This window comes from Bos indicus, chromosome 21, assembly GCF_029378745.1.
Source record: "Bos indicus isolate NIAB-ARS_2022 breed Sahiwal x Tharparkar chromosome 21, NIAB-ARS_B.indTharparkar_mat_pri_1.0, whole genome shotgun sequence".
Lineage (NCBI taxonomy): Eukaryota > Metazoa > Chordata > Mammalia > Artiodactyla > Bovidae > Bos > Bos indicus.
In genome coordinates, this window is record NC_091780.1 from 23,132,367 (window position 1) to 23,151,149 (window position 18,783).

The 18,783-nt window shown below is 49.2% G+C and overlaps 2 protein-coding genes across 12 annotated transcripts in view; both read right to left on the bottom strand.

The window, feature by feature from the left end:
* RPS17 (ribosomal protein S17) overlaps window positions 1-18,783 on the bottom strand; it is a 122,761-nt gene that overhangs the window by 9,606 nt on the left and 94,372 nt on the right. The window lies entirely within an intron of this gene.
* Window positions 1-18,783, bottom strand: part of CPEB1 (cytoplasmic polyadenylation element binding protein 1) — a 109,996-nt gene that overhangs the window by 2,612 nt on the left and 88,601 nt on the right. For 8 of the 11 annotated variants that reach the window (XM_070775190.1, XM_070775189.1, XM_070775191.1 and 5 more), the window contains 8 exons: window positions 10,564-10,790; window positions 8,995-9,247; window positions 6,693-6,806; window positions 6,272-6,376; window positions 5,364-5,500; window positions 2,134-2,332; window positions 830-924; window positions 196-276 (listed from right to left, as the gene is read on the bottom strand). In XM_070775190.1, coding sequence (XP_070631291.1) covers window positions 196-276; window positions 830-924; window positions 2,134-2,332; window positions 5,364-5,500; window positions 6,272-6,376; window positions 6,693-6,806; window positions 8,995-9,247; window positions 10,564-10,790 — 1,211 coding nt within the window. The remainder of the gene's footprint in view (window positions 1-195; window positions 277-829; window positions 925-2,133; window positions 2,333-5,363; window positions 5,501-6,271; window positions 6,377-6,692; window positions 6,807-8,994; window positions 9,248-10,563; window positions 10,791-18,783) is intronic. The other 3 variants (XM_070775186.1, XM_070775187.1, XM_070775188.1) reach the window with 2 other exon arrangements.

Sequence of the window (18,783 nt, forward strand, 5' to 3'; positions counted from 1 at the left end):
GGAGGCCACAGCACCAAGACTCAGCTCCATGGGCTTTCCCGCAGTTCAGGGTCAAGCATCACTGCTGCTTCTGCTGTGCTCTAGGACAACCAGGAGGAGCCTGAGACCTCCGAGTTCCACGTGATGAACGTGAGGTGACAACGTTTAACTGACAGCAAGGGTTCTGTAAACTTCTCAAGTGCCCAGGGGACTCACCTGATCCCGACAGAAGAATGGGCCAGGCTGGGAGCTGCAGATATGACACACAGAGTCTTCCAGGTAAGGGTCGATCTGAACCTGCAGACAAAGGCAGAGCAGGATCATTAAGGGGCTGCTTCTCACGGGGAGCCCAGAGGGGCCATAAGAGAAGGGTGGGTATGGGTCATCTATATGAACACAAGGTGGTTCCTATTTTAAGGGGCCCAGAAAGAACTAGGGCAGAGGACCCAGAGATCCTCAAGAGAGACAAGATCACTGCAGCAGCTTCCAGGCTGGCTGTGCACAGCATGGCAACCCCACACGTTACTGCCTGGCCTTCTCGGCAAACCTGACCCGCAACGCACTCACTCAGCAAAAAGCAAGCACTAGGAGGATGCAGGTTAGGATGGAAGTCAGCTTAGCTCGCAGTGCTGGTCAAGGACCACAGTGAGGGAAGGTGACCCCATGCTGAGGCTCCCATCCCCTCTCATCAACCAAGACCAGGCCCACCTTCAACCCTGACCCTCGGGTGCATCAGTGGAAGCCTGGCTCATAGCCAGCATGGCACAGCTCTCGTCTTGGGCCGGCCCTGAGTGGTGGCTGCCCAGACCTCTCAGATGGCCCAGAGGAGGGTACAGACCAGCCCACTCACCTTCTTGGTGAACTTGGTGGTCTTGATCTCCACAAAAGCAGCACTGACTGCTTTCAGGTAACTGCGCTGGTTGTTGAAAGTCACACGACCAGAGCCTACGGAAGACGGGAAACACCCTCGAGCCCGTCTCCCAAAGGCCACGTGTCAACACTCAGGAAAGCCTGCTCCTAGATCAGCACGGCACTGCCCAACAGAAACATAAATGCGGGCTACTCGTGTGACTTTACCGATTCCCAGTAGCCACCTCTAAGGAATGTAGTGGAATGAATGAAAAGAATGCAGGAGAATTAATTTCAGTAATATTTTTTCTTTAACCCAACACATCATCATTTCAACAGGTGGCACTAGCATGTTTCAAGCCCTCGGAGTCACGTTCAGCTTGTGGCACCTGTCAGACTGCAACTGCAGACCACGGTGGCACAGCCCCTCAGGAGTGGCCCCTCGGGGGAGGAAAGAGACTCCTTTGTGTGGGCAAACCCACAGGCGTGGTTATTCCAGGTCAGAGCGGAAAGCCAGACACAGGCAGAGCACAGCTGAAGGCAGGCCAGGCAGGGGAGTCAGAAGCAGCACCCCCTGCCCAGCACCACCTCTACCCTATGGGCTCTAAGGTCCCCACCCTCAGTGTGCAGTTCCGCTGCGATGAGCACACAACACTCCTTCCTGCCCAGACACGCTGTGGGTGGGCAGACGGTGCATGAGGGCAGGGGGAGCATGTTGATCAGGAAGGCCAGGTTCTGTTCCACCTCCAAGCCCCAGCACTGAGACGATTCTGTCACAACTGGGAACCTGACCTTTCTCAGTGGTCAGGCCCCCAGACTCCCCTCCGCTAGGACAGCATGAGCTGTGACCACACTCTACTGCCTGGGTCACCCTGAGTCCTGCCTCAGCCTGGCTTGGTCTCTGACCCTGGACAAGACCACTTTTCAAGGCCTCTTAATAGAGGAAACCAGGCAAGTTCAGGAAAGTCCCAGCCTTTTAATAAAGTATTACCTGTTGTCTGTCTTAGAATGGTTTGGCTGTGAATGCTGACCTTCAAACCAGTGTTCCTGTTTTGTTTTCACCTCCTATCACCTCCTATAGGGCTCCTATCAACTTTCTTCCCCTTCAAGGGAGGTGGGGGGAGAGGAGTGGGTATAGAGAGGTCAGTACTGGTGGCATACCTAGAAAAAGATGCTAGATTGCTGGTATATGCTGATGAGCAGGCCTGGGTCAGGCCTCGCCTCCACTCCCATAGGAGAGTGTCACAATCTTGGTCTACACCCTGGGGGCCGCCCAGCTGTCCCACACAGAAGTGGGACACTCACCAATGGGATACTTGTGCTTATCTGTGTCAATCCCAGCATACACTACACCACCAAATAGGTCGTTGAGAATGGCGGCCAGGGCCTCGGCGTTGAGCATCCCGTGCAGCGCACCCACGAACACCGTCCTGCTGGGGTCGAGCCTCTGGGAGGGACTGTGCACAAAGTTGCTGTCAGCCAGGACCCAGGGGATCACCTGCACCTGAAAGCACCCACAGGTGTGTCAGTCCCGGCGGGGAGCCACGGTGGGGCTCCCGCAGCAGGAGGCGTGCGCCGCAGACAAGGCTCAGCCCCACACCGTCCCAGGCACCCTCAACCCCAGCACAGCGAGACCCGAATCTCACTGAGGCTGTGAGTCCAAAGTGGTGCAAAGACAACAAATGGTCGAACAGTAGCCACTCATCCTGAAGAGAAAGAACTGTCCTGAACCATCACACCCAGGATCCTGGTTCTCTGTCACAACCTTCAACAGTGGGGTTCCAACAAAGGACCGTGGTCACTGATGAACACACAGCATGGTCCAGAGTCCCTGGACAGGAAGGGCTCGCAGAGGAACGACAGGACAGGAGCTTGAAGGACAGAGGGTGGGGACCCTTAAGGTATCTGTGAGGAACGCTTACTGGTCCAACATGTGTATCAGAGGGCTTGGACAGGAGCAGTGGGATAGCCGGAGAGACGCAGGGTCACAGTCACATACAGGAGGTCACTGTGGTTCAGCAGAGCAGAAAGACACCAGGGCAGGAGCAGACTGTGCCCTCTGCCTCCAAACCCCTTGAGCCTAGAACAGAATCTGGCTGGCAAAGCAGGCAGGAGGCTCCAGAGGGTTGACAGATGATCAGTAAGTGTTCTTGGAAGATTAATCTGTGAAGTTTTTTTTTTTTTAAAAAAAAAAAAAGGTCTCAAAGTAGAAGAGATTTGAGGCAGAAAACCAGCAAGGAGGCAAAACAGTAGTACAGAGGACAGGTGATGAAGACCGGGAGAAGGCTGGGGAAGCTGGGCACAGAACAGGCCACGACCAAGAATATTCTTCTAGAGGAAAATCTGCAGAATGCAGACCACCTGGGCATTGTGGGGAAAGAGAAGAATCAGGACTGATGGGTTGCAGACCGAGGTAACCATGGGGAGCCGATTTCACTGAAGATGCAAAAGCCCATCTTGTTTTTTCCATTCCCATGGGAAAGTATAGCATCCCGGGTGCCACCAAGCTTTCCAAAGTGAAAAGTGAAAGTGAAGTCGCTCAGTCGTGTCCGACTCTTTGCGACCCCATGGACTGTAGCTCACCAGGCTCCTCCACCCATGGGATTTTCCAGGCAAGAATACTGGAGTGGGTTGCTATTTCCTTCTCCAGGAGATCTTCCCAATCCAGAGATTGAACCCAGGTCTCCTGCATTGCAGGCAGATACTTTACTGACTGAGTCACCAGGGAAGTCTCTTCCTTAAACGTCAGAGTACATGATCACAGGACATCCTGAAGAAAGGCCCCGCAGGATGGTGGGGCTCAAGTAGGACCTGAGCCTACAGAGAGGTGAGTCTCGGTCGAAGGTAAGAGGACGGCCACAAAAGTGAGTAGTTTGTCTGACTGGGAAAGAAAAGGGGGCATCAAATACCTACTACTATGAAGAGGAGATACAGGAAGGAAGACGGTCAGAGAGGGATGAGAACCAGGGCAGCCTACAGTCCATGCACCCAAGAGAGACACTACAGCACTGCCAGGTGATGAGATGGGACCAGGACGCAGGAAGGCATCTGCAGGGGCACTGGAGAGGGGGAGGGTCTGTGGTAGCCTCTCACTGCGAAGGCAGTGATAGCTGTGTGAGCTCCATGCAGCAAGGACGGACAGAAAGTAGGGAAGCTGTGGGTCACTGTGGGCAGCCAGAGGACAAAATGCATACCAACACCAAGAAACATCTGTAAAACCAAGAGTCAGCTCTGTAAGGTAGATCTCTTATTTTAAGCCAATGTGACCATCTCAATGAAGCAGGCATCTTCCCCCTTACCCTACAGATTTCAACAGACTTCACTCTCTAGAGCAGCTTTAGGTTCACAACAAAACTGAGCTGAAAGTGTGGAGTTCCTGTATACCCACTGCCTCCACAGCCTCTCTGACTCTCAGTGCTCCGCACCAGAGAGGTACATTTGTTCCAATCATGGAGCCTACACTAACATCACTGTCCGAACTCCATGGTTTACATCAGGGTTCACACTTGGTGTCTGTTTTTCCACTGTAACTCTATGGGGGTTTTGGCAACTGTATAATGGCATGTTGGACACGACTGGGCGACTGAACAACAATCTACCACTTTAATGTCATAAGACAGCAACTTTACCATCCTCACCGTCCTCAAAATCTTCTATGCTTTGCTTGTTTATCCTCCAACCCTGTAAGCCCTGGCAACTGCAGACCTTTTTACTAATATAGGCATTTCAATCTTCCATTTTATAAAGGAGGAAATGAAGTTTGAGAGATATTGACTATCTAGTCCAATATCACAAAACACACTCTAGAATCAAATTTTTAAAAGTTTTAACACCGATTCCTGAGTTCAGAACTTTGACAAGTGGTTCTCCAACACCACCCATTAGCACCACCTGGGGAATTTGGTTAAGGTGCAGATTCTCAAGCTCCAACCAAACTGACAGAGATCCTGAGGCAGGGTCCAAGAACACGCAGTGAGGCCCCAGGTAGGATGACTCCTTGCTTGAGACTCAAGATGCTAATCGCACACAAGGTTGACACAGCAGAGATGCAAAGGGAGAGAGAATCAGACAGAGAGAACCTCGTACTAAAAAAGCCCTGAATGGTAGTGCAGAAGTCACCATGGGCGGCGGGGGCGGCTACAAAGGGATTTACCCCAGGTTGGGAGGTCAGCAGGCACAGCTGGAGGGCAGGACTAGGAGGAACCAACTGTAGATGTTAAGACCAAGCAGAGTCCATCTCATTTCTAAGAGAAGAGGTTTGGGAAGGCAGTGTTGGCTAGAGTAGGAAGGAGACTGAGAGCTGGGACACAGTCTGATTTCCATGAGCAGGAGCACACACAAACCGCTCATGCCCAGAGGTGGCAGTGGCGGCTTTAATACATCAGAATGTTTGCTACACTCACCGCAGGGCAAGAAGAGCAGCCCTTTCACCTCAGTAGGAATTAGCGTCTGCACCTGCGTACACCCACCTCCCCATGAAGCCCGCCTTCTCACAGCCAGGCCCCTGATCCAGCAAGGGCTCTGCGCCAGCTCACCTCCTTGCAGCGCATCCTCCGGCTGGACATCTTGAAGTAGTACTCGCTCAGGCCGTCCGGGCTCAGCGGGTCATGAGAGCAAGCCTGAAGCAAGGCCCGGACAGACTTCTCCAGTTCGAAGACCAGATACACATACCCTATTACCAAAGAAGGAGAAAGTGCATTAACATCCCTCGGCGGGGCTAGTCCTCAGCAGGGGATTTATGGCAGGGTGTTGTTGCTGGTTTTTTTTCCCCCCAAGAAAGATGGCATATGGGTAAGACACATTTGTGTCCTACTTCCAACGGGGGGAAGAGTGGGTGTGGCAGGACAGAGGGTCCCGTCATGACCACACAGCTCCTCACAGCACAGCACAAAGTATGCTCACATTGGCAAGCCTGGCTTTCCTAGGCGAAGGAGCGACATGGGGTCTGTGGCGTGGGGGCGAAGGTACTTCTTTAAAAGCCTAGTTTGATCACTGGTTCATCAGTGAAGATGGGGCAGCGTGAAAATAGCACCTGCTCCTTTCTACAGGGAGGGAATCTCATTTCAGACCAGTGAGGACTCAGACACTTGGTCCTCATTCCTGCTAACTCCAGAGGGATCTCAGAATCAGGTCAGGCGACAACGTCACTGGGCAGGAAAGACAAACACCTCGCTTTGAGAGGACAGGAACTACTGGGGTTCAGGTTGGAGGGAGGTGTGCATGGGCTTTTCCAGGCCGCCCCCACTGCAGTGTGAGTCTGGATGGACAGGTGGAACATTAGCTCAGAAGGAACACAGGGGCGTGCTGGGTGAGGAGAAGTGCCAAGAGCTCTGTGCTCTGGAACACCCGAACCACATTACCAGCATGCATGTGCCATCCCAGCGTCCCTCAGTGCAATCAGGTACTGGGGAGGGAGAAAAAGCTCCTACCATGTCTGCATTACCTTTCGGCATATTACCTTTGGGAGGACACCGGGGGTGCTTGCCATCCTTACCAGGCCACTCCACACTCAAAGAGCCGAAAACACGGAAGGTGTTAACCAATCCAGCTGCAAAGGGATGGAAACAATGGCAGACACTTGGGCACCTTTCTCCCCAGGACGGCACAAGCACAGGGCCATCAGTGTCGCTCGCCCTTCTGGACAGGCAGCTCTGAACTGGCCCTAGGTCTCCGGTGACACGTGTGGGCACCAGACGCAGCAGCACTGCAGGCTCTGTGAAGGCTCCTTTCCCCTCACAGCTGTTCCTGTCATACCCTGAGCCCGGGCAGAGGCTCAGGGCCTGGCCTGGCCTCAAGGCCAAGTCTCATCCTCTGGAAACACAGGGCCACCTTCAACACCTGAAGCAGAAGGACTCAGAGCTCACCTTCCGTAATGTCCCAGGGGACACCTCCTAGGAACACCTTGCAAGAGTAGATGGGGTTCTTGTAGTTCCGGGGAGGGAGCTGACCACTCCATGTGCAGGTGGCTTCATTCACAGCTTTGGCAGAAGACAAAGAGAAACTGGAGTCAGAGAAGCCACAAAGGCACTGCCCTTCTCTGTGGTGAACCTGCTCGGAAAGGAGACAGGCCACAGTTCCCTAGCCTGGCTGCTGGGAGAACATTCATGACTACTCTGAAAGGCAGGAAACCGGACACCTCTCCAAACCTGTCAGCCCAGTATGGTAACCCTGATTCACCAGTTCTGTTTCTCTACTAAAACTGGGAGGAATGGCAAACCACAAGTGCAGGATGAAAACGATCACAACCTGAGCAATTTTCAAACATAAAACTGATACACTAACCAGAAGACAGTTTTATCTAGTCACCGCTTACAATACCAATTAATTTGAATTTAGAATTATAGGCATACCTCGGAGGCATTGCAGGGTTTTGTGCCAAATCACCACAATAAAATGAACATTGCAATAAAGCTGATCATACAAACTTTCTGGTTTCCCAGTGAATATAAAAGTTGTATTTATACTATATTATCATCTATTAAGTGTGTGACCACATCATGTCTCAAAAAAACATTTTATTGGCTAAAAAATGCTAACCACCATCTGACAACACACGTCACTATAAACCTTCAATTTGTTAGGGAAAAAAAAAAAACAATCTCAATAGATTGGAAGTTTGGGATTGACATGTACACACTGCTCTATTTAAAATAGATAACCAGTAAGGACCTACTGTATAGCACAGGGAACTCTGCTCAATATTCTGTAATAACCTAAATGGGAAAAGAACCTGAAAAAGAATGGACACATACACCTCTCTAACTGAATCACGTCGCATACACTTGAAACTAACGCAGCAGTGTTAACCAACTGTACTCCAAAAAAAAATTTTTTTTAATTCAGTATTTGTAAAGTGCAATAAAGTGAAGTTCAATAAAACGGCATGCCTGTACTTGAAAGCAAACTGGACAATTTTTCATACAACATCCTAAATGCTTCCTGGTCCAAATGGACCTTCTCTGCAAATGTTCAAATAAGGAACATCATTCCGTTCTCCTGTCTGCTCCATGAAGTCATCACTCACAGAAGTCAGGACACTGACAGTAAGAACCCCACCAGCAAGACAAGAATGTGGTCACAACTGCTCCAAGTCAGAACTATTCCACACCATCTCTAGACATATCTTTGAGGTACTAAAGGAGATACTGGGCCTTCTTGATCCCAGCACTGTAAGATAAGAGATTTTCTCCCAATCCCGCAGCTTCCTGTTTATACCAAACAGAACCCTGTCCAAACCTCTTATAAAGTTTCTCTGACACAGTTAAGAAACCCTTGTTGCTGTATAGAGTTGAAACTATCTTCTGTTTGGCCTGCTCTAAACTTTCTAGAGTCCCTGCTCTTCTTGGTGACTGACCAGTTCAGCATCCTATTGGAACAGTCTTCAATCCTGTTCCCACTCAGTCTATGCCCTTGCAGATCGGAGACTGACCTCAGCGTGGACCAACTAGTCCTTGCCTGTTTTACTCTCCTCCTCAACTGGACTGCACAGCCAGTGAAATGAACCATAATTTTCATTCAGGACAATGACATGGAAGGCCACTCTCTGAAAGGCACAGGTCCAATGTGTTGCTACAGCAGGAAATTTAGGCACCATCAGCAATATTTGGTGAACAAAAACAGAAGTTGATATAATGGCCTCACCCAAAAGCATGGTAAAGTTACTTCATAGGGGAGCAACGGCAACAGACATCCGTTACCTTGGAGGTGGACAAATGGACAACCCACACATCCCTTGGATACCAGTCAGAAAGTCTTGGGGAAGGAGGCTCCAGTGTGGGTTGTGCCTGACACGTCTCTGGATGAGGAGGGGTGGGAGGGAGGCAGACAAAATTCTAGGCATCACTGCCAGGGTTTCTCTTGAAGCATCCACCCAGGAAAAGACTCACAATCAACAGCAGTGCATGATCTCCATGGAAGAGAACAAGTCAGAGATGGATCCAAACGCTAAGGGGCATGACCCTGTGGTTCTAGGTCATCACGTTCCCTCTCTGCTCCGATTCAAAGGCGTTCCCAAGTTTGTCCCCATTAGCACTTACTCCTCAGAACAGACCATTCTGTGCAGATGCAGAGACTCCACCATGCAATCAAGTCCTCTTCCGGACAGGTCACTTGTCTGCCCTGAGAACGAGGGCTCAGGCCCCACTGCAGGTGCATGCCCACACTTACCTGCAGCTTGCCTGTGTAGCCTGGCCTCTCTCTCTATGCTGAAAGGGTCTTTGGGAGCTTCGAGGAGGTCCCAGGACGGCCACACAGAAGCTCCTGGCCATCTCTTTGATGCACTGGTTGGGGAGGGAGTGACTGCAGCCAGAGCAGCTTGCTCTTGGTCCATCCGGGACCCAACCCCCATCTTTAAAGGGTCTCTGGGGCCACCCCCCGTCAGCGACAGGAAGGGCAGGGGAGGGGAAATTCGGAGGCTTGACTAGGGAAGGAAAAAGGAAGACAGAGGTTTTTAAATGACAGGTGTTATAAAAGTAATAATTACACTATAGAAATTATGAAAAATACCATTTAGTATTTGATACATTTTCTTTTAGACTTTCTTTCTATACATTTTTAAGAACAGCTGCTCTTACATCATAATTTAAATAAATTTTTTTCTCCCCAATTCAGTTTTTTCCTTCCTATTGCCAATCTTCATAACCATTTTTAGTTAATTTATGATATTCTTTTTAGGGAACAAGTTACACTTCACTGACCTATTCCACGTACTGCTAAACATTTAGATACTTTCCAAGTTTTCAGGATTATAAATAAAAACTTTAAGGTGTAGTTTCTTCTTATTTTGTGTCTTCTCTGGTCACATTCCTAGATGTAAGATGTCAAAATGCTTTCTATGAGGGTTCTGTGTTCTGTCAAAAGCGTGTGAGGACACAAGTTTCACTACACGCTTTTGTCAAGGCTTTAAAATTCTACTAATTTAAGTGGGTAAAAATATACCACATTATCAAGATAGAAACCATGATTACTCAATAAAGTATCTCCTTAAGTTGAAATACTGCCTCTATTTCCTCTTCTGTGAGTTGTCTGTCCATATCCCTTCATCAATCAACTTTTGGGGCAGGGATCTGAGAAAATTCTTTAAACAAAAATCTCAAAGTATCAATATTAAAGCTGGTTACCAGGCAGATTCCTAAGACTGAGCCCCATCTAAAGCAACTAACAGAATTAGGAGCATCTCATCTAATTCCACTTTGTGAAGTGATGTCAAAGTCACTCAGTCATGTCCGACTCTTTGTGACCCCATGGACTATACAGTCCATGGAATTCTCCAGACCTGAATACTGGAGTGCGTAGCCTTTCCCTTCTCTAGGGGATCTTCCCAACCCAGGGATCGAACCCAGGTCTCCCACATTGTGGGTGGATTCTTTACCAGCTGAGCCACAAGGGAAGCCCAATCTTTATAGGGGAATAAACTGCAGCCAGAGAATCAAAGGGACCTGCTCATGGTCACCATTTAGGGTCACCCCTAGGGAACAAGTTACACTTCAGAATCCCGCCAGGACTCCCCTATTTACTCTCGAAACTGTTTCCTAACAGCTCTTGGAGTGACTGGTGAAGAGGCTTCAGCTCAGGTTCCAAGTGCGCTGCTCACTGGGAGGAGTGGGGACACAGGGCACCCTTTGTTCTGCCGACGTTCAGAAGTCCTAGAGCCTCCCATCGCCCCACCTCGCAGCCTGCAACCCACCTGCTCAAGCTCACCTGCCCTCCCCATTGACCCCCCAGTAAGCTACATACGATCAAATCTGAGAGATGATCTGATCCCGAGCTGAAGCCACTGGTGTCCGAGTCAGAAGGGCTGCTAGAGCGAGAGTCCAGGATGGGCCGGGTGTCCAGGCGTGGTCCTCTGATGGAAGGTGCTGGAAATTTGTCCACCAAGTCAGATCCAAGCGGGTCCAGAGGCAGGAAGCTCAAGGGGGGCTTTCCCAAAACATTGCCCAGTGGGTTATGGAGCATGCTCAGTACTAGGAAGAGGAGGGAAAAAGAATCTCATGACCTCTTAGTTTTCTTCCCAGACAAGCGCTTTCCCTTTACACCCAGAGCAAGACACACCAAGGCAGGACCACCAAAAGCCTGAGAGAACCACAGTGACAAGTGTAACGAGCAGATGTACACCCAGGGTATCTAATGAGAGGCAGGAATAGGATGGCTTTCTGAAGACCCAGGTCCCTGGGACAGTAGCATTTGGGACATTCTGTGCCACTGGGGGGCCCTTGTGACAGCCGCTACCAATGTCTGAATACACATGCCCATGTCATCACAGGAGACACCGTCAGCACAGTTAGGAAGCCCAAACCATACTCCTTCCTTGCTGCCTGCCAACACGTCTATCAGAAGAATGCACCGCGTGCCCTTTCTAACACTACGTAGCTAGGACACAGAATTCCATGCCATGACCCAGAAGTCCGGCAGAGCATAAGCATCCATCTCATCCGAGAGGCTACTGTGTGCAGAATTCCAGCCCATGCAGATTCTCCTAGACAACCCTGGACTTCAAACATTTAGGACGGAAGCAGTGATGTTGTGGTCGAGCTGCTCTGGCTGACAGCAATCCTGGCTGAGCCTGATACCACCTTCATACACCTGCCTGCTCTGGGAAGCTCCGAGTCTCCGTTTTCTCATGGCATCTTGGGTGGAATACCAACTGCTTCATAACATGGTCAGGAGGGGTCGGTAATTAAAATAGCAGATGGAAAGCGCTCAGCACAGCAGAGCCCAGTGCACAATATTTAAATATTAAACATCAAAAAAAGAGTGAATCCAAGGCCAGGAGAGATAAGGGAGGTAAAGAGGACAGCAGAAGACAGCAGCACTTTCCCACACTTGGCCCTGGGGAAAAAGGAATCCAAAGCAAAGCAGAACACCCTTTTATCCACTGAGAGGGGGTAGGGGGGTGGGAGAGGTACGGTGGCACTGAGGTTAGAAAGAAGCCTCGTTACTCTGATGTTTTTATTTTCATCTGAAGAAAGGGGAAAACACTCCCCTCAAAAAGGCTATGAAGTGAAACCAAAATAACGTGTTTACGTGTGAAACTGTTCAATACACAGTGGCTGTGAGTGGCTCCACCTCACAGTTAGTCACTAGTAACTGAGAAACACAGGTCACCTGAGCTGGTTTCCTCTCGGGGTACAAGTCAGTCTGAGTGTCTGGCTGGGGCTGTGGTGGGTTCTCAGGAGGCACAAATAAACCTCTCCAAGCATGAAATCAAAGTGAAAGCATGCTTCCAGGGTACACCATTCACCACGGAGCATTTATACAGGATCAGATCAACCCGCTCCCCCCTCAGCCAACCATGTGTCCCTCTCAGATCAAGACAGGTAGTGTATCCTTAACTTGATCCACAGACAGAGAGGATCAAGAGAAGGCAGTGTATCCTTAACTCTTTTTTTTTTTTAAATGCAGGGAACGGTCTCGGATGCATTTATTTATTTTATTGTATTTATCCTTAATTTTTAAAGAAACTGTCCTACCGTTCTCCAAAGCAGACATACCAGTTCACCTTCCCACCAGCACGGGGGAGAATCAGTCCCTCCACATGCTGGCCAACACTCAGGAGGGCTGGAAGCCAGTCTAATGTGTGTGTGTGTTGGGGAGTTTATTACTTAAAGACTTCATTTTTTAAGGAAACATTCTTTTAACTAGTTTCCTGAGCACAAGCACTTAACTGCATACTGAAACCAAATGTCTCTCACGCTTGAATTCTGACACCCATCAGAAATTATCTCTGTCAAGTTTCTCAAATATGCCTGACAAAGCCCTGTCTCAATGACACACGAAGTCCAGACCCCTGGAATCCATGCTGAGAGGGTAGCGGGGTGGGCGGTGTGAAGATTTATTCCAGGCTCCTCCTGGGAGCTGCAAGATGTGGCAAAAAACAAACAAACAAAAAGCACTGTGAAAACTGACAGTTCTCTGAGAATACAGATCACGTGTGTTGGTCTTCAAAGTGGTACCATTGCCCTGAGGGGCCTCATCTTTCTTCACATTTTACAGAAACAAGTTTATGGTGGTGAATGAAGAGGTAACAATCAAATCTTAGAGAGCTTTGAAAGCCAGGTTAGGGCGTTTAGACTTTCTCCTGAGGGAGGGTGGAGACGCGTGGCAGCTCCTGTGGGGACAAGCCAAGGGGGCTGACCAGGGACCATGGGAAGACGGGGCCGGCAGCCAGCACCTGGCTGAGGCCGAAGGTCAAGTCAGACATGGGCGGCTCGCACAGGCAGTGGCAGGAGCCTGCGGAGACACGGGGCTGTGGGGTCTTTCCAAAGAGAATGTGGAGAAGGAAACGCGTCCATCGGTGGGCTGATGGACCAGCCACAGAGGATGGAAGATACGGCCACGTGTCACAGGTGAACGACACTGGAGGCAAATGGAGAAGCAGCAGCGGCCACGTGCTGTCAGCTACCAGAGGAGCGAGGGGCAGACGGGAGAGACAGGGTCAGGGGACCGAGAAGACTGAGTCCCAAGGGTGGTGCCGCCAGCCCGTGTGATCACCGGTGGCTGAGGTGGGGTGTGTGGAGGCTACACTGCTGGATGGCATCCTTAAACGGACACACAGGGACAAGCAGGCCTGGGGTTAAAACGTAACATAGACACTGAACTCCTCAGAAGGTAAAGGACTGGGGAACTGGGAAGAAGAACAGAAAGAATGACTGTGAGGGAGACGAGGCTTGGGGCAGAAGCCTCCACCCAAGAAAACATCACCCTGAAGGGAAAAACCATCCATCCACCCACCAGGGACAAACAAGATAAAGGGCAGTTTGTTGATCCCAGAAAAGGGTGGCACCGCAGAGCGCTCCAAGAGTTGTCGAGGGAAAAACGGCATGAAGCAGGATGCAGAAAAATCCTTAAGGAGATGTCAGGCCCAAATGACTTGTGTCTGGGGGCACCGAGGATGACAAATGTGGACTACGGTGACCGTCTTCACCTAACGTTTTAAAAAGGTGTGTTTGAAAGCAATGTCCGTGCCAGTGTAGACCACATTTCTCATTCATGTTAATCTGTGTTCACGACTGTTATTCATGCATCTAATAATCACAAACCCATCCACCTCAACTAGCTTACAAATATTTTTGACATGCTCACAAAGATATTTGAGGCTTTATCAAATTCCTATGTCAAAGCTAGAGATTATGTCTGTAACACTCCAATTGGATAATAAGCCTGTCTAAGAAGAAAATGGCATGACCACCGATGATGGCCACTAATGAACTCCACTTTCTTAAGGGCTCAGAGTTCATGGTCAAATCATCTGCTCGACAATCTGGACCAGGTTCAAGGAAGCTCCAACCACTCACTAACAGCAGCTTCCACTCACTGTACATCTAGGATATTCCAGATACCCAGTCAGAACCACTTTAGATAAATACTCTTACGCTGAATCCTAAGAACTGGGTATTATTACCCATCTTAACAAAAGGAAACCAAGGCTCAAAGGTCAAGTGTTTATAGTGAGTCTGTCAGGTAGTGAGTGACAGAGTGGGACCCAGTCCTTTCTGATTCTTTGCTTTATCCTCTGCAACACACCATTCACTACTTTTTTTTTTTTTTTTTTAATACTCCGGACTTTACATCTTCTGGTCTTGACATTTCTCTTTTGTGCAAATTCCTTTAAGACCATCAACTACAGATAAGCTATCTTTGGATTCCAGAGGTCAGTACCTTGGGATCTAAATCATCTAAGTCTTAAAATTTCTCTAGGACCTTGCTGCTGTAGGAACTCATTAAAAATGTATCCTGGCCCCCACTCCAGACCTATGGAATCAGAACCTGCATTTTAACACGATCCCCAGGAGATTTGTGTACACATTAAAGTCTGAGAAGCGCTAATCTAGAAAAATCCGAGGCTTGCTACTTCAAGCTTCTAATAAGTTCCCCTTTACCACACCCCTAAACCTTTCCTAAGTAAGTCTTTGCTTGACTTAAAAAAACTTTGGGTTATTCAAATACAGCTTTTACAGCACAACAGCGACTGACACCCAGGAGGAAAAAAGAAACCAAGGTGGCTACCCACGACACGACCCAGGGAGCTTGATCTCTCAGACACCCCCTTAGCCTGCCACCCACGTTACGGGGGAGATGAAAGAGGGAGAGAGGTCTAACCAGGAACAAACAAAGAATTTTAAAGAGATTGGCATGGATTGTGATAACAGTTTCAGGAAATTTGACAGCCAGGAACAAGCTCAACATTGTGAAAAACATTCAAGACGAGAACTCTGTAAGCTCACACCCTCATACGGAGCAAATACAAAGAGAGCCTGGGCCTAATGCTTCAGGCAGACAACTGCTAAGAGACAAGGAAGAGAAAAATGCTGTGTGGACACCACTGGGTCACCGGGCAAGACTGCAATGTGAACAGCGAGAGCATGAGTTTCATCCGAGTACGCTTATCAACTTTAAGCTGACTGACGTTCATAACTTTTGTTGTATGTCAATGTATTTTAGAACATCTCTAGTCCTCATGGTACAGAAACAAATTATATAAAGAGATATATAAAGAGAGAGAATTGCAAATGATAAAGCAAATGAGGTAAATGTCAACAACAGGAGAATCTGAATAAAATACTTTTGTATAATTTTTATACTTGTGACTTTCTGTAAATTTAAAATTTCCAAACAAAATTTTTTAATGACAGAAAGGAAAACTAATCAATTCTCATTTGACTTTCTTCATCTTTTTCAAGGCAACTGATCTGACCAGAAAAGGGAAACCAAGCACCACTAACTGGGACTAGAATCCCAAGGGGGAAAAATGGCAACTGAACCTTTGGAGCCTCTGCCTATAAGAGAAATCTTCTTTTGAACTAGCTTTTTAAAGGGTCAAAAACACTTGTATAAATATTTGCAGGCACACATGGGTACAGAGTTCTGCCTTCTCTACCAAGCACACCAAAGGCCCATCTTTACCATTCATTCCAGTAGTAATTAGTCAACACCTGGCAGAAAGCAGGTGATCAATGCTTGCTGAACAGCAATGCAAGAAAGGCAGTACTGTATCCCCAGGAGCAGTGTGCTCACTGAGGCTATGCCCTTTCCTATCAAGGTTACTCAATTTAAGGACACAGTGCTGCCTTAGATACAATTCAGAATTAGAGGAAAAAACCTTACTTAGTTCATCCTGACCCTGCCCATCACCAAAACAGTGGTTGAGAGAAGAATAGTTACTTGACATATCAAATTTGTGACAATATTCCTTCCACTAGTTTCAAATACTTTCTCCAAAGAGAATTAAAGACATACAGATACAGGTTGAAGAGGGTCACTCTCCCCGGGATCCTCACAGCCTCTGAAAAAAACACTTCTACACTGAGAAACAAGAATCACGGAAGAGCCCCCACTGAACATTACACCAGCCACACAGGCAAACAGGGGAGGGGGCAGTGCCATCGGACAAACATGTAAGATCAGCGTGTACCAGAATTAACACACCCAGTCCCGTCAGCACCTCCTCACATCAGTTTCCTGCAAATACTCAACTGGAAGGGGCCAAGAAGAGAGGAGTTTCACTAGAAGATATGAGGAAGACAAGAAAACCTATTATCAAGAGGCAAGGATTTTCCAGGGGGTTTGATATTTCCTTCCACCCACAGAAGGAGACAAGTTTCTGACGCTCTATGGTGGCCTGACTGTTGTCTTTAGCCCAATCTCACAAAGGACCTGGCCAGACAGTTCTCTGAGCATCTACAGATCAAAGGAGGAGAGCAGCAGAGACACTGGGCTTCTCGGGGAGGTGGCACCTCACCTCGGCCCATGAGACCACATCTCTCCTCTACAAGGATGCTCAGTGAGCAGCGCTGGTTCCCACCAGCCAGGAATCGAGATGGAAGGAGCCAGCCTGTCTTCCTAACTTTAAGTATAAAGTGTACCCACTGGAAAGGCACACTCTCTTCAAGCCATACAACCTAAAATCTAGTGGACGTGACAGGTCCCTTATGCTATAGGCCAGTGACTGATCTCAACCTCCACTCCCCATCACAGGGCAGAGCGCTTCATCAAGGTCAAATGTTGAATGTTAACCTAGATGGATTAAGGGTCGTGTAGGGAGTGCCCTATAGGCACCTTGCAGTGACTCTGACTTCTTTGCTCTGACCAAGGCCAAGGCCCTGATCTCTTTGCTCTGTTCCTATCCTGACCTCTACAACTCAGGGAACACGAAGTCTTGAGGTTTACCAGGTGTCCCCAGCCCTGGTGGCCAAGCGGATGGTGGATCCTCATTTTGCAAATGTGACTAAGGAGAACCATGTGCTCTGCTGGAGCCCCCCGCACACGGGAAGGAGTCCGCAGCAGCTATGGACGGCTCTCAGTGAACTCGCAGGGAGGAGAGGGCCTGGCAGGGGGCTCCAGCTCATTAGCACTGCCTCAGAGGGTACAGGAGACCAAAGCAGCAGCAGTGTCTTTAGACTGATTGTTAACTTTCTCCACTTTCACCCTTCTGCGCCTGCTCCTGTGGGTTTTACAGCTGAGTCACGGCTAGTTTTCGGAAGCCTTCCCTGAGAGCACAAAAGCACCAGAGTCTGACTGCAGCGGCAGCCAGGCATCAGGGGTCCACACTGTCAGACACCGAGCCTGAGCTCAGCTCGGAAGAGCCCATCACAGCTGTGTGCCACCTGTCTGATGGGAGAAGTCCTGAGAGACACCCAGACCAGGAGCCATTATGTCTAGCCTGAGATGATGATGATGTTATTTAGTCGTTCAGTCCTGTCTGACTCTTTGTGACCCCATGGACTATACCCTGCCAGGCTCCTCTGTCCATGGGATTTCCCAGGCAAGAATACTAGAGTGGGTTGCCATTTCCTCCTCCAGGGGATCTTCCCGACCCAGGAATGCAACCCTTGTCTCCTGCATTGGCAGGAAGATTCTTTCTTTCACCAACCCACCTGGGAAGATTCCCTAGTCTGAGACACAAGGCTGCATACCTGGAACCTTCTTCCCTATACCAACCCTTGGTTCTAGGCTGCCTGCTCAAAATCTACTTGAATGCACAGGAGGAAGGTGGAGAGAGCAGCATGCATTGCAGACATAACAGAAAGCTAACAGAATGCTCTTTTCCTGTGACCCTAAGCCTGCAACTCCACATCACACCCCAGCTCAGGCAGTGCTCTTGTGAGTCTGAACTCCTTCCACCAATTCTGGATCCCACAGGTTCAAGGTGGTACCCAACACAGCCTTTCTCCCCAGTCTGAGTCACTGGACAAGTTTCATCCCCTGAAGAAATGGCCTGCTCGAGCCCCAGGGAAGGATAGCAGTACCTGGCCCCTGCACCCAAGCTCCTCAAGTCCCCTCCGCAGGGAGGTGTCCTGTTGTCACAGTGCTGCTCGGGGCCCCTCCGCTCTGCACTGAAAGTTACTCCTCAGTAAACTACCTGACTCCACAGCAGAATTCATTGCCCGGAGTATGACAGAAACCTTCTGTAAGGGCACCATCATGCCCTAAAAGCTATGGGGGCTCAGAGATACCGATCGTTTGGAACCATCTGTCCGTCAGGATGATGATCAACACAAGTAGGAGGCAGAAGAGAGACCTTGTCTGAACTCTGCAGTTCAAACTTAGAGAATTAACTCAGCACTTATCATTCATTCAATAAATACCTGCTGAAACACCAGGACCAGGCACTGTGCTACATACTGGGAACAGAGCGGTGAAGAACTGGACAGCCAAGGTAGACGTGAGGAGAACTTGGCTGGGCCCAGAAGGCCATGTTCCACAGGGAAGAACCCAACCCTGTTTTGATTGTTGCCTCAGAAACGTTATTTGGAAGCAGAGCAGCAGCAGGAACAAATTGCTGAAGATGCCGCTCTCACCCCAGGCTCAATTGGCCTGCAGACAGCAGGGAGCCTGCAAGTTCTCTAGCAAAGGGAACATGCTATTCACTAGTGAGCAGCCGGGACAGAAACCAAGGAGGGTGAACAGGTTAACCTCAAGGACTTCTAAGGAAAGTGGGCGGGAACAGGACATGTCCTT